The sequence below is a fragment of the Anopheles arabiensis genome, chromosome X, assembly GCF_016920715.1.
Source record: "Anopheles arabiensis isolate DONGOLA chromosome X, AaraD3, whole genome shotgun sequence".
Classification (NCBI taxonomy): Eukaryota; Metazoa; Arthropoda; class Insecta; order Diptera; family Culicidae; genus Anopheles; species Anopheles arabiensis.
In genome coordinates this window covers 24,392,251-24,408,266 of record NC_053519.1, presented here as the reverse complement: position 1 = coordinate 24,408,266, position 16,016 = coordinate 24,392,251, and the positions used below count along the sequence as shown (strand labels likewise).

Below are 16,016 nucleotides of genomic sequence, written 5' to 3'. Positions count from 1 at the left end.
AGTAACCTATGGCGCATGCGTTTACCTCCGAGTAACAAATCGCGAAGGCACAGTAAAAATAGGTCTCCTTGCAGCAAAATCTAAAGTAGCGCAACTTAAGAAGTTGAGCTTACCACGGTTGGAACTCTGTGCTGCTGTGTTGGGAGCGTAACTTTGGAAAACTGCATGCATCGCCTTGAAGCAACCAATAACAGAAAGTTATTTCTGGAGTGACTCTACCTGTTGTGTCTCTAGCGGTGGACTGTAACTTGAGGGGGTGGGGTAGTAGTTTTCTTTCACCATAAATCGGGAGCCCTCACGGACAAGACGATCTTTCTTCGTTGATGTCGCATGCAAGACTAAAGTTCATTTATTATCACTTCAATGTGTGCGTGTCGCACTCCGAATTCTACTGTCACAAAAATATGCAAACCCAAGCAACAACCCAATCCCTGTGACATATGTCAGTTTGCCCATGCAGCAAACGCAATGCGCAACTCGCACAACATCCTCCCCGGCGTTGAAATGTCATTTCAATTTTCATCCTCGTCTAACGGTAGAAAACAGACCTCAGTTACCGCACGCTTGAATTCCGCTCCATTCGCTGTCTTAACGGTAACGACACGAATTGTACCATCGTCTCCAGGGTGTGCGGCAACGATTCTGGCAAGTGGCCGCTGCAGTAGTGGCGCATTCTGGTCAGCTAGTAGCACAAGTGAACCTACTTTAATCACCTTCCGCTTCAGCCATTTCGATCGATTCTGCAGCTCCGGCAGGTACTCGGCGGTCCATCGTTTCCAGAAGTGTTGCAGCATGGACTGCACTAACTGCCATCGTGAGAGATGATTTTCCTTCAAGGTAGAGTAGTCAGGTTCAGGAACCGTCTGCATCTCACGTTCGATCTGGAAATGTGCAGGCGTGATCGCAGTGTAGTCGGATGGGTCATCTGAACTCGGTACCAAGGGACGAGAGTTTAGTACCGCTTCTATCTGGGTCAATGTCGTGTAAAGCTCCTCGTTAGACAGCTTCCTATCGCCAACAATACGTTTTAGGTGGTATTTGACCTGCTTCACACCAGCCTCCCAAATGCCACCAAAGTGTGGGCTTCGTGGTTGTATGAACGACCAGTCAATACCCTTGTCGACACAATAGTTGATGATCTTTTTCGTAGCGCAATCGTTCTGGAACATACGCCAAAGTTCATGTAGCTCGGTTTTAGCTCCGACAAAATTAGTCGCGTTGTCAGAGCGTATCGTTTTTGGGCATCCACGTCGACTGATGAACCGTCTCAAACTCGCTAGAAAGGCGTCTGTCGTCAAGTCTGAAACCAATTCCAAGTGAACCGCCCGAGTCTGCCAACACACAAACAAGCACACGTGCGCCTTGGTGATTTGCGGTTTGCGAGAAGTCGTTGATTTTATCCAGAAGGGACCGGCGTAGTCCACACCGGTATTCGAAAAGACGGGGGCTGGCTGGACGCGATACGACGGTAGGTCACCCATCAGTTGCGTCGTCTTCAACGGGTTTGCCTTGAAACACACGATGCACTTCCGTATCACCTTTCGAATAGTATTCTTCACATTCAGTGGCTAGTACCGTTGACGTACAACTGCAAGCAAACCTCTTTGCCCGATGTGTAGGTTGTCGATGCGTAGTTCGCGAACGAGAGCTTCAGTAATTGGATGCTTAGCCGGCAACAGCATCTGATGTCGACTGTCGTAAGGTATGAAGGCTCGCTTGATTCTGCCTCCAACTCGTATGATCCCATCGTCAGGATCCAAAAACGCTTGTAGTCCATTAAGTCGATGTTTTGTATTCGCACCGTCCATAAGTGCGATGATTTTGGGCTGGAAAGTCTCGCGTTGAACCAGTCGTATTATTAAGAGCGTCGCTGTACGCACTTCCTTCGCTGTCAGTCGGCCCTTTACCACCTCCCTTTTGCGTGACTTGATGAACCTAGCTAGTCGCACCAAGTAGGCCATACTCCTTACAATCTGTGTGTAACTGCTCAACCTCATCCTCGATGAGGTGTTGTGTTGGTTGAGGCCGCCACCAAATAGTTGAACCAATCAATTTCCTCGGTGTAACTCCACGTGAAATCAAATCGGCCGGGTTGTCATGTGTGGAAATGTAATGCCAGTGGAAGGATTGGCTAAGCTGCTGGATCTCGCTTACCCGATTTGATACGTATGTCTGCAGTAGTTCTGGCGTTTTCTTGACCCAAGCCAAGACGATTTTTGAGTCGCTCCAAGGATGTACTGATTCAAACTTAAGCTCCGTAGCGTTCAGGAACTTCACGACCATTCGAGCCAGTAACAGTGCCGCTAACAGTTCGACTCGAGGGGTCGTGATGGCCTTCTCCTTCGGACTTCGTTTTTTCGGTAGGATCCGAGACTTGCTGCAAACAAGCTGCATCTTGGACTCCTCGTCGGTGAAAGTGCCCTGCACGTACAAGCAGGCACCGTAGGCTTGGTCGGATGCGTCAGCGAACCCTTGTAGTCTCAGCTGGAACACATCCTTCCAGGAAATCCATCTCGGAACTCGGATTTCCCTCAGTGATGTCATCTCGGTCCGAAAGTTTCGCCACTTCTCGTCGATTTCGGTTGGGATGGAGTCGTCCCAATCGATTTGTAGTTCATCTACTTCTCGCAAGATCAGCTTCGCGTAGGTGATTACTGGGCCAAATAATCCAAGTGGTTCGAAGATTTTGGCCAGTTGACTCAGAAGTTTCCTTCGAGTCATTCCTTCTGGGTTGTCAAAGTCAGGAACGGACACCGAGAACCAGTCCTCCAACGGGTTCCATGTTACGCCCAGTGTCTTAACGATGGTCTTCGAGGTGTCGTCCGTAACCTCGAAAGTGTCTCCTCGGTGTTCTTCAGCTACACCTAAAACGATATCTGAATGGTTGGCGCACCACTTGTGAGCGCTGAAGCAGGCTTTCGCTAGTAGTCCAGTCACATCTCGCTGTAGTTGGCAAGCCTCAGCAAGGGTATCGGCACTAGTCAGGATATCATCCATGTATGTCTCCCTATTGACCACCTCTGCGGCCCTTGGGAACTCATCGTGATGATCTTCTGCAGCTTGCTTCAGAGCCATGGTTGCTTGAAACGGAGAAGGTCCCAAGCCATACGTAACTGTCAGCAGCTCTCGCACCGTAAGTGGGTCGTTCCGATTGTACCTCCAAAAGATTCGCTGGTACCTTGTGTCATCCGGATGGACCACCACTTGACGAAACATCTTCGGAATGTCGAGTGTGAAGACGTACTGAAATCCTCTGAAACGAAGCAAAATTGCAGTAAGATCGTTCTGAACCGTCGGTCCAGTCATCAAAACGTCGTTGATCGAGACGCCGGTTGACGTCTTCGCTGATCCATCAAACACGACTCGCAGCTTGGTTGTCGTGCTCGTAGGCCGCAGCACGCAGTGGTGCGGTAGATAAAACACCGATCCTGGGTCGTCATTCGGTGTTTCCACAATCTCGCGCATGTGTCCGAGATCCTCATATTCTCGGATGAACCGCGAATATTGCTCCTTTAAGTCCGGCTGCTTGTCAAGTTTTCGCTCCAAAGCCAGAAAACGTCGCAGCGCTGTGTCTCGCGAGCCGCCAAGCTCGCGTTTACGTTCGTTGAACGGATATCGTACTACATACCGTCCCTCCTCAGTTCGCTCGTGTGTGCGCCGGAAGTGTTCCAGGCACGCTTCGTCATCCGCCTTCGGGGAAGGGCGGAGCTCGTCGCAGGATTCTACCTTGTAGAAGTTCCTCAGCAGTTCGATGAGCGGCTCATCGTCAGCAGTTTGGCAAAGTGTACGCGCAACGACCGTTGTGTCGCTCGCGATCACACCTCCAGCGATCCAACCCAGCTTTGTGTATCACAGCGCAGGTCGGTTCGGGCCGAGTTCACATCGGCCGTCAAGCATCAGGTTCCAAAAACTTCCAGCGCCAATCAGCATATCGACAGGTCCTCTTCTGTTGAAGGTAGGGTCGGCCAGCACCTGTTCGCTCGAGATGGGCCACTGTGATATGTCGAAAGACTTCGTCGGAAGTTCCCCAGTGATTCGTGGTGTCACTAGGAAGTCTAACTCAGCTGTAAAGTCACTGGCACGAGACCTGATCGTCGTGCGCAGTTTACGGCAAAGACGAGTTCGATTGCCGTTCAGACCACTGACCGTGACGTCAGCGGGTTTTGTCTTAAGGGAGAGAAGGTTTGCAAATCGCTCGGTGACAAAGTTCATCTGCGAAGCAGAGTCTAATACCACTCTACAAGGGTAGGGAGAGTCGCACAAACCATCCACTAAAACAATGGCAGTCGAAAGGACGGTCTGCTCCTCCGGTTCCACGTCACTCGCGCACAGGGTTGTCGGTGTTTCAGCTTGTACGTTGGCTGTTTGGGATTCTTCTATCACTGATTCACTAGATGTCGTTTGACCTACGTTAGTTGCAACCTGACTTGGGGAATCTTCCTGGAGTAAGCTATGATGTTTCTTACCGCAACGACGGCAAGAACTGGATAAACATGCTCGCAATTGATGGCCTTTGGAGAGACAATTGAAGCAAACACCGAACCGTTTTGCAATCTCGAACCTTTCCTTAACACCTTTAGTCCTGAAAAGTTCACAAGCTCGGAGTTCATGAGCAGCACTGCATACTGGACACTTCGCTAACGGTTTGGGTTCACTCACTACCAGGCTCCTTGCCACTGTTTTCGGCTTCGTACTTTCTGTCGATGTTTTCACGCTGGTATCGAGCTTCTCAGAAATTCGACACTGCTCCTCCAAAAACTCCATCATAGCGGCGTAGGAAGAAAGTAAGTTCTTCCTTTGTTTCGTCTCCCAAGCCACTCGCAACTTCTTGTCTAACTTACCAGCTATAAGGTTGACCGACATTTGCTCACCGAGACCATCTACCGGAAGGTTCTGATTCTTCAACGCCTCAACGTTTTTAGTGCAGGTGTCAATCACTTTACGAAGGCTCGAAGCATTGTCCTGGTTGATCTTGGGTAAGTTGAAAAGGTTTTCAACGTGCTTATCCACAACCACTCTTTTGTCTTCATACCGCTGAGTGAGAACCTTCCAGGCAGCTTCGTAGTCGTTGTTGTTTACCAGCTCATCGTCGATGATACCAGCCGCTTTTCCGACAAGGCAGTTTCGCAAATGAAAAAGCTTCAGGGCCGGTTCTTCTTGCTGGTATCGGTTCATCACCGTGGTGAACATCGCCTTGAACGAATACCACTTTTCGTATGACCCATCAAATGTCGGTAGGGGCACTTGCAACGGAGGGAGGTAGGGCTGAGCCTGCTGCTGGGTCAGTGGGAGAGCAGGTGGAACGGCTACTTCAACTTTCGTTACGGCATCGAAACACGCGGTCAGTTTCAACGAAACGTCATTGAAACGTGTCTCAAATTCGATGTATTTGACATTCTGCTCTTTGTCTTGGTCATCGTGCAGCGTTAACTCGTAGATTTTGTTCTGTATTTCGTTGCACTCGCTAAGGATGTTTTCTAAAGCCTTTTCCTGGAGTTGAAGGAAGCGCACGTTTTTTACGTTGAGGTTAGGCTGCTCTGCACTGTCACACAAAGCTGCACACACACGACTAAGCTTTCCACACACTGCTTCCCGTTGCTTCTCCAACACTTTCAGCTGTGCCTCCATTTCGTCGGAATTGTCTTCTACTAGCTGTTGTTGTGATGATGTTGGTTTTGGTGATGTCGTCCCACGCTTAACTTGTGTTCGTTTTAGCTTTTTCGATCGAGTAAATGGTGATGGCATCGTTCGTCACACATGCACACACACCATCAACGTCGTATCGAGCCTTTGCACAAGAATCCGCGCCAAGCTAAGCTGTCACACACACACGCGCATACACGTACACGTACATTCGCTTGCGCCACTGCGCAATTGCACACGAACCGATACCAAGCTGAACGCACTTACACACATTCACTTGCATCGGCACGCCATTTGCAACCGATAAAACCCAAGCCAAACACTTCTACTGAAAAGAACACTTTTCCCTTCTTGTTGTCTGGAATGCCCTCAGGCAGCTTCCGTCGAACAGCACTGACCGAAAACACTTGCGTTTACGGATACTGTTCGATCTGTTTGTCAGTAGCAGTGTTGTTAACTGTTGACATTTTTCATGACAGTCACCGTAAACAGCCGGTCAAAATAATTTTTGGCTGATGACATTCCATGCTTCCACGACACGACTGTCATTAAACGAAATTCATTCGTGTCGCTACCGTCAGGGCTGATGCAATGACATGAAATGTAAACAATGTAGTCTGAATGTCATTTGACATTTTTTGAACAACACAAATCGATACGATCGGAGGATTATGAAGTGTATCGTCGCTGAATATGGGGATTCTAGTGAAATAGCAAAAACTAGTGAAACGAAAGCCTTTGCACCGCACGCTCTGTTGTAGTTTGACATGAATACGGCCGTTTGCAATACGACACAGTTCACGATTCATACAGGTTGGCGAATGTCAAATGAATGTATCTTGAAAATGTCTTCATGTCAAATGACATTTTTTGACGGGAATGTCAAATGACAGGGAGAGATGGGAATGGGAAGCTTCAAATCGAATGAATGTTTACAATTTTATGTCGATGAACGTCACCGTTCGCAACACTGGTCAGTAGTAACGCACCAAAAGTCACGTCACTGTAGGCCGTCTAAAGCCCTTAACACCCGGTCTCGGATGTTCCTTTGTACCGACTTTACGCGAGAAAGACAAACCACTTATCACAACACTGGGTAACTTTATCCGGTTCCGTAGGACCACAATGTTGTGTCTCTAGCGGTGCACTGTAACTTGAGGGGGTGGGGTAGTAGTTTTCTTTCACCATAAATCGGGAGCCCTCACGGACAAGACGATCTTTCTTCGTTGATGTCGCATGCAAGACTAAAGTTCATTTATTATCACTTCAATGTGTGCGTGTCGCACTCCGAATTCTACTGTCACAAAAATATGCAAACCCAGGCAACAACCCAATCCCTGTGACATATGTCAGTTTGCCCATGCAGCAAACGCAATGCGCAACTCGCACAACACTACCATTGTGCTGAACTGGTTAAGAGCTCCATCGTATACGTGGGCGACTTTCGTGGGAAATTCAATGGGGAGTCGCCACGATACAGGACTTCCCAAGGAAAACATTGGCAACATGTGAAAGGAAGTGAAAATCCAGCAGACATCCTGTCCAGAGGTGCTTTACCTAATCAACTCACTAAGGAATGGTTCCAGGGGCCACACTGGCTCTCGAATAATGAGTACACATGGTCATTTCCTGGGGAAAAATCTGACATCGATGAATCGCAACTCGAGCGAAAGCGACAAGTCATCTCAGAAGGTATACATAGCAGTTTTTGTATGTTTTTGTACTAAAGCAGTGTATCTCGAACTGGTTGAGGATATGACAACATTAGCGTTTTTGACGGCATTTAGACGGTTCATTTCGCGTCGTGGTTATCCCAGTGATGTCTATACGGATAACGGTTTGAATTTTCGTGAAGAGCAGCGTGAACTTATTAACTTCATTTTTCATTTGTTAAGCGACGACTCTTGCCAGGCAACTACAAGGGAAGAAACGATGAAGTGTGGAATCACCTGGCACTTCATACCTCCGAGAGCACCCAAATTCGGAAGGCTATGGGAGGCGGCCGTGAAGTTGAATAAGAAGACGCTTACCAAACTGTTTGGATCCCAGCGATTGTCATTTGCTGACATGTCTACCGTGTTGACTCAGATCGAGGCTCAGCTTAACTCGCGCCCACTCACACCCTTATCGGAGGATCTAGAGGAGCTCAACGTATTGACACCTGGCCACTTTCTCATTCGAGAAGCTCTATTGACGTTACCAGATGCTAATCACGTGACAACACCCGAGAATCGTTTGAAGCATTTTGAGCAGCTGCAGCAGCTCGTGCAACGGCATTGGCAGCAATGGTCGAAGAAGTACATTTGTGAGCTGCATAATGTCAGTCAAGGGAAAGGGAATTACGAAGCAAGAAGATCGAGATAGGTCAGATGGTAATTGTGAAGGAGGATTTACCACCAAACGAATGGTGTTTAGGCAGAGTAATAGGAGTGCATCCAGGTAGTGATGAGGTAGTAAGGGTAGTGACGATGAAGACGTCAAAGGGAACTTACAAGAGACCTGTATCAAGGGTGTGTCTGTTACCAGATAGTGAAGAGTAGCCAATGTTGAAAATGTTTTATCGAAACATTACTTCAAGGCGGCCGGTATGTTGAGAATATTTAACGATCAACCGTCAAAGTTAGCGAATTCAAAATATTAACGAACTTAATGACATTTAATGAACGAAGTTTCAAAGGAAGGAAGACGGCTGCTTAGGAAGTGTCAGATTGAAAACCGCATGGAACAGAACACAACGTACAACATATTCCTGAATAATAGAATTATATTTCACTAAAATCACCCAACAACAACTTTTGGCTTAAATTATAGATAGAAAAATATAAAATATAAATTATAAATCATAGAATTAAAGGGGCTAATGAATTTTGTAGGAACAAGCATTGAACAAGCATCTTAATTAAACTTTTAAGTACGATTAAGTACAATACGAACTACAATACGTGTGAAAACATATCCGAAAAAATCGCATTCTATGAACAATTGACATAAGCCTGAATCCAATATAAAACTATCCCTATTTGAATCCTTTGAAGTGAAGATAGTGATTTTTATTGTTTTATTTTAATTAATTGAAGATAGTGAGCAGTTATGCTCTATTCCGGAAGTTTATGTTTTAAACAAGTCAAACCAGTATTAAATGGCCGGTCTCGTGGAACACTCGTCAACTCGTACGGGTTAACAACATGCCCGTCATTGGTTCAAGTCCCGAATGAACCGTGCCTCCATACGTAGGACGGACTATCCTGCAATGGGTATAAAAAAGTCCCTGAAATCCAAACCCACTAGAAGTACAGGTATGCCCTGACAGCGGTTGTTGTGCCATGATGAAGAAGTATTGAATAAAATAAAATATGTGAGTTACTATCAAACACGCAAATCATTCTGACGGCAATATAATTGGAAATTGAATTTGATCAAACTATAAAATGAGTGTTTTTCACCAATCATATGTTTATTTTATGATATGAAAAACATTATGAATTATAAAGTTTATCTTAGGTTGCAAAATTAATATATGATTAAATTAATATTAAAAACTAATTGATGCGAGGCCACGGGAGTAATAAAATGTTGAACAAATTTGTAACCTTTCAACACTGTTTGTTTATTGATAAAATATATTTTCCCGTGGCCGCATCAAAAATATACACATTGACAAAACTTGAGCGACAAAAAGCTAAGCCACATGACAGGAGCAGTAAATCTACTGAAGATTGATGTATATTTTGTATAAAAAGCAAAAAAATATAAATCGATTAGAAACATGTATTTTAGTAATATTACCTGAGCAATGGATCACAACTGCGCTAAATAATAACTTGTTCACGCTCGTTCTCAAACGTTAAATGTATCACTTTTTGTCAACTTTATTTCTAAGCGGCTCCATGTTACAAAATATTGACAAAAGCTTACGTTTTTATTGAAATTTTTTTTAGTATTTTGTCACTTGTGACTTTGCGGTTGATCAACTGAAACTGAATGAAAAAAATGTCATGTATAATAAATTTAACTATAAAACTAAAATGGCTTCTTTGAAGTGATTACTGCCTTTTCTTATGTTTTTATAGATTAATAATATAGTAATAGAATCAATTTGGTCTCGTCAAACACATATTTTACAAAATTGAAATTCATGGATTCGAAATCAAGCGCACAGTTTTATGCTAGCTTATGTAACCCTAGAATATTTCAATCATCAGTAAAAAGAGATGTTCTCATAAAACAATCAAACAGAGTTTCAGAGTAGTTTAGACTATTTTAAATGAAATGTATATCCGATTTGCTGAACTTAATGGTTTACATGCCATGTCTGTATGTCTCAACCTAACATTTTTTTTAAACAAAGCTAGTTGATTTTAAAACTGAATATAGAATAAAAATAAAGCTTAGAAGAATAAAATTATTATTTTATTGTGCATGTGTTTTACAACGATGCATAACTAAGATTAAAACGTGCGTGTGATGCGAGATAGCGATAAAACTATTTAGATATACCCAGGTGTAAACGCGAAAATCTAATTTAATAAGAAGCATGATAATTTTTAATTTTGAAAGATAATTAATAGATGAATTTTCAAAAAATACTTGTACAAAAATATACTAGAGTAAGAAAAACTAACACAATGTCCAGTATTAAAAAAAAAGTTTATTTCGCAAACTTCTTAACATAAGAGTTTTTTTTTTTTCAAGAATTTACGTTTGATTTCAATGTAATTGCATCGCATTATTCGGTTTAATCACTAGCAGTGCTAACGTGTTATCATTCGATTAAACTGTGATTTTAAAGGAGTGACCAAAACAATAAGTATAAATTAAATAAAACTTACTAAGATGGTACGTACATTTACCATAGCTTTAACTAAACACATTATGATGGAAGTGAAAACATCAATAGCTTTACTAGGTCAAACAGCAGTTATTTTCGCTTCTTTTTTGATTTTTTCTTCCCATTTCCTCCGTTACCACTCCCTGCTGGTACATCACTTGTAGTCTTGGTTGTGATGGAAGAAGCTATCAGGCTTGTGTCTAAATTACTGCTTGAATTACTATTGGGTATTAAACTCTGTGATGAAGCAATGGTGGAATCATCGCCGAGAGCGACAGTTGAATCTGTTCTTATTCTGTAATAATTAATGGATTCTGCTGAATCTGTTACATGAACAGGTTCTTGAAATTCTTTACCCTGAACGCATCGTACATTTTCTATAGGCAGTGCTGCCATTGATACGGACATTTCATTTTGTATTCCCAACAGCGACCCTTCACTGGATGTCGAATAGTTATTGTTTTCAATAGTTGTAGTATCCGAAAGTAAATACGACGAAGTTTTTTTAAAAGCTATTAATGGCTCTAATCCATCATCTCCTTCATCACGCTTCTCATCTTCATCGTCACTATCAACTTCTGGATCTCTCATCGTTGTCATAATAATAGATGTACTTTTATTATTACTTCGACTGTTATTTGGATGATGCCAACGTCGTACTTTATCGTCCGGCTCTATGAATGTATACATGGTTTTAGTTATCTTTTTTGTCAAAGCTACATCATCATGACCAGTTTCCTTATCTTGATCGTTATTTACTAAATTGACGGTAACATCCTCATCATCCTCAGATGCCGAAAACAGCAAACCTACCAAAGGTGTTGCAAGTTCCGTAGAGGGATGTTGAAATGGGCTCGTGACTTGTTTTTCGTAAGTTGCTCGTTTTTTTAAGTCTAACTCATTTTTCGAAAATAGAGAATAATTTGCATCACATTCATTTAGATTATTAAAATTTTCTGACTGTTCTTTTCGAGTAGATTCACTCGAATTAGACGGATAGGTATCAATAGATTCTGAGACTTCACGCAAGCTAGAACACATTGCCAACATTATATTTCCACGCGATAAAACTTCCTGCATATCAAACTTAAGCTGATTTAGTTGATGCACATCAAAGTTTTCGTCATTTTTGTCATCCATAGCACATTTATCTATATTTTCGCTCAATTGCACAACTGTTTGAGAAGAATCTGTACACCCCAACATTTTGTACCTTTGATCGTTATTTACCGGGTCGTAATAGTTATCCAAATGTGATGTAGTAACTATCCCAAATATTTCTTTTTCCTCATTAGATGTTTTTTCTTCTTTCATTTTCTGATTTTTGGCAATAATATTTGAACTCTCAGAGTATTCAGATTTTGAACCATCTTTGTCAATTACAGAAGTATCTCTAGCATTACTATTATCAGTTGATTGTTCAGTTGTTTGTTGCCCACTATCTTCACCGAACAGTTCTATATCGTCAATTTTCAAAGATTCTAGCGATGGAAGTAAGCATTCATGGTACATTAAAACTGACGGAGGAGCATCTGAAATCGGATTGATCAATTCATTTTTCACACTTTGAATATCTTGTGTAAAGCCCTTTTGATTAAGTGAAACAAGATTGTATTCCTGTTTATCGCTTGTTTTGTTACTGCTTATGATGTTCTTAATATGATGCACTGCACTATTACCGAAGTTATCTAAATCTCTTCGAACTTTTCGATCAACGTTTACTAATTTATGTGAATCTACTAACACGGGTAAACTTTTTTTCCGTGTTTTTGTTGATCCTATGTTCTTAGAAATGAGAAGTTTTTTTGTTAATGATTCGATTTGGCTATCATTATAAATGTCCTTTTCTTCTTTCAAGGAATCCTTTCTCTCTTTCTTTAATATACTCTCATTTATTCGCAAAGGATTATTACATAACTTGGGCAATTCAATATTCTCAAATTCGTCACATGCTTTCCCTGTGTCCGACCATTCAGATTCAAATTTTAAATCCTTGGTATCGTCAATTTTAGTCAAGGATTTTTTTCTTGTATTGAATTTTTCATGCATGTTTTTTTTTAATATTTCGATATTTGAATCTCTTAGTTGTTCACGTTTTGAATCCTCTTGTCTAATTGCAGTAACAGAACTTAAGGATGATAAGTTCTTCTCTTCAATAACCGGTACAATCAAATCCGGTTCAACCAAAAATGCTGGCTGTTTAGATTGTTCTTCATTGCCCCTGACCATGAATTTCCCTTTATCATAACTATCAACACTACTGCATTCAATGCTATTTATTGACGTATCATGGTATATGTTAGACCGGTTTTCCATCATGTCAATCTCCTGTGTCGGTATTTTTCTAGATTGCACGTTATCATAATGTACTGTTACTACAGGGCGAAAGAGTGCTTCATCACAATTTTCATGAAGATATGATTCGATGCATTCTTGCATAAATTCGTCTGGTTTGATGCTGTTTGGGGTAATTGATCTAGTCCCAACGGTGCTGATTGTTGTAACTGTTCCGAGAGGATTGACTACTTTAGCAATTGTAATGCTTGCACCTTGGTTTGTATTTCTCTCTACACAAACCGCATCGGATCCAAAGGAGTTAATATTTTCGTATTGTTGTTGCTGCTGACAATAAATCACATTTGGACAAGATTTCCTAACATTTTGCATTGTTTGTCCATGAGTTTTGTGGATATTTTCTTTTTTACTAGGAGAAACTGAATGAAGCATACACTCATAAAAACTTTCAATGCATTGTTCATTCCCAAATGCCTTACATCTACAACTCCCACTACACTGGTATTGATGGTGCTGTTGTTGATATTGCTGTTGAAGTCCTTGTTGATTTTGATGATCACAGATAGAAGTCAGCGAGTGTGTGGATGAATATATGGATGTAGATGAACATGATGACATGGACGAAAGACCAGTAGCATTGAACGATGTGTGTTGATTTTCCAGAGCTGTTGATTGGTGATGTTGTTCTTGCCATTTAGTACATCCTTGCCCTTTGATGTTACAGTCAAACGTCAAACCAGTTTCCGAAAGGTTGCCTATGACAATCACGAAAAGTCCAGGAAAGGAAACAGTGATTCAGGGAAGACACATAGATTTATTTTTCCAAAATAAAGAAACAGAGACATACAAATTATATTGTTGAAAACAGAAGATGATAAGCATGCATGGCAATCGCACCACCAGCATGCAATTGATGACCTACATCTACATCCAAAATGATGTCAATTTGCCATAAGAGCAAACCCATTCAAAAATTTATAACATAATGAGTACGACGGCGATTATTATCATCCAGAATACAAAGCAAGAAAGGAAAAAAAGTATGAGAGAAAGTGGACATAAAAAGTGAGAAAGAAAGACAGTGTGAGATAAAATGAGCGATAGAGAGTATGAGAGAGAAAAAAGGGAGAGAGTACGAGAAAAACCAGAAAGATAAAGCATAAACATATATAGATATATAAGGAATAAATTTCCAGAAGGACAATCACTAGGAACCTTTTCATCCATAGTATAATAATTGATATTAACATATAAATTGATATTGCTGCCATATTAAAATAAAAATCTCTTGGATTGGAGCTGAAATACTGTTCTTAGTGCTGAATGTTTGCCTCTTAGGCATCCATTTTTTATATTACACATCAATGTTTTGCTCTCACGTAACGTTGTTTGGAAGTCAATTTTTGTTTTGTTTTGTAGGTATCCTGATAGATTTACAAGGCACTTGAGCGGATAATCAAGACATTGTTTGCACCTACAACTACATGCAAACTTTTTTCACTTTATTAAAACTTTTTGAATTGGCGTAACAATTCATTACCAAACAATAGTTTTAAATTTACTAAATAAATTATTGATCACTTAACTTAAACTGAATTATTTTGGGATACACAGTTTCAGACATTAGTTTACGGTCTGTTCCAAAGAAATATAGGATATACCAATTGAGTGAAAATGGCACTTTTCGGCTGTGTTTTCTATTGACATTTTGTGTATGATTTTTTAAACGGAACGTTGTACGAGATCCAGACTTTTTCGGCACATAACGTAAACCGCGTGTCATGGCATATTTGCTCTCTTCATAACACGTTTAGCATTAGACATTTTGAGATTAAATAGTTTTTACATTGTTGGTGTTTATATAAATGATACGATACGAAAGAACTGATGTTCTGATTAAAATTCAAACTAAACATAACTGCCAAAAAGAAATAAACATTGGCTGGTATCTTTGAATCCGTTCGTAGCGGCGGCGTACGTCCCGACATTGATTTTCCTAACGTACTAGGTGGTTGCCACAGTTATTTACCGTGGCGTTGTAAGACCGGGCACAAGAAAAAAGTTGCCATACCTAAAATTTCGTGTGAGCGCCATACGTTAACGCTAGGAACGGATTCAATGATACCAGCCATTAATCGCAACAACGCTTGCCTTGGAGAACGAAATGGTGCGAATGGAAGAGCATACATACAGTCATATATTGCTTATCAAATTATGCGATAATGTGAGTTATCTTCCGAAAATTTCCGCTTGGGATGTGGTTTATGCATTCTCAACGAATCCGCGTAACTCTAATTTCCGCCTAAATCCCACGTCGAAGTGAACGTGAAATCGCCTGGAGAAGCATTGATAGTTTATTTTGTACAACAAAATCTGGTGAATTGAGTTGCTCTGTCGGCGAAAACTTTAAACTAAAATCATAGGAATGCAAGCACGACCCGTTAGGACTATGCCGCCCATACGTAGAATTGACTGATAACTATACCCATTTGTGGTAAATGCTGGCCTAGACCTCCAGCAGTTGTCGCGCCAAATAAGAACAACAAAAGAAACTTTTTACCTATATTTTTCGAGAAAATTATCAAATAATCATGACTGGAGCTTTCAATGGAAAGTGATTTAACAATGATCGTGCAGTTCCTGTTGCGTAATTCCACGAACATAAATATACCATACTTGCCAAAATACACGAATACGAATAAACAAATATTTTCGGTTATATTTGTGATCACACGAGGTAACCAACCCAAGCATCAATTGATCTTTTTGATACACAATTCAAAGAATCCCTTACGCAGCGATCTAAGCCAGCGAACGGAAAACTTTTGAGGCAAAGGGCCAAATTTAGTACATGATCGAGTGCCGCGGGCCAGGAGAATGCGGTGTTTTTTTATTATTGCACTTAAATTAGTACATTTTAAAGTTTTAGAATCTATTAAGGTATAATTGTTGTTTTTCTGTAATTTTATCATTTAAGCAAGGTTTAAAATTGAAAATACCTACTTTAAAACTACAGAGGGTTTTAAATGTTCGTTTTTTGCTTTTCAATACAATCTAAAATTTCCTTAAAATAGATTTAAAGGAAACCAACAGATTTTTGTGAAATTAAGAAGAACGAATAAAACAAAAAAATATTGTGAAATTATTTTTTACTATGGAGCTATTTTAATATGTTTAAAACTTTGTAATGACTGTATTGCGTTCGGGAAAGTTAAATGCTCTCCCATCGCAAAGTCGCATGCAAAACTTT

General features: G+C 41.1%; 1 protein-coding gene across 9 annotated transcripts in view; it reads right to left on the bottom strand.

The window, feature by feature from the left end:
* Positions 1-16,016, bottom strand: part of LOC120905753 (breast carcinoma-amplified sequence 3 homolog) — a 165,624-nt gene that overhangs the window by 89,707 nt on the left and 59,901 nt on the right. For 6 of the 9 annotated variants that reach the window (XM_040316823.1, XM_040316825.1, XM_040316826.1 and 3 more), the window contains one exon: positions 9,333-13,521. The exons of the other annotated variants lie outside the window; for them this stretch is intronic. In XM_040316823.1, coding sequence (XP_040172757.1) covers positions 10,562-13,521 — 2,960 coding nt within the window. In that variant the 3' untranslated portion in view covers positions 9,333-10,561. Of the gene's footprint in view, positions 1-9,332; positions 13,522-16,016 lie in introns of those variants that run through there. 9 annotated transcript variants of the gene reach the window in all.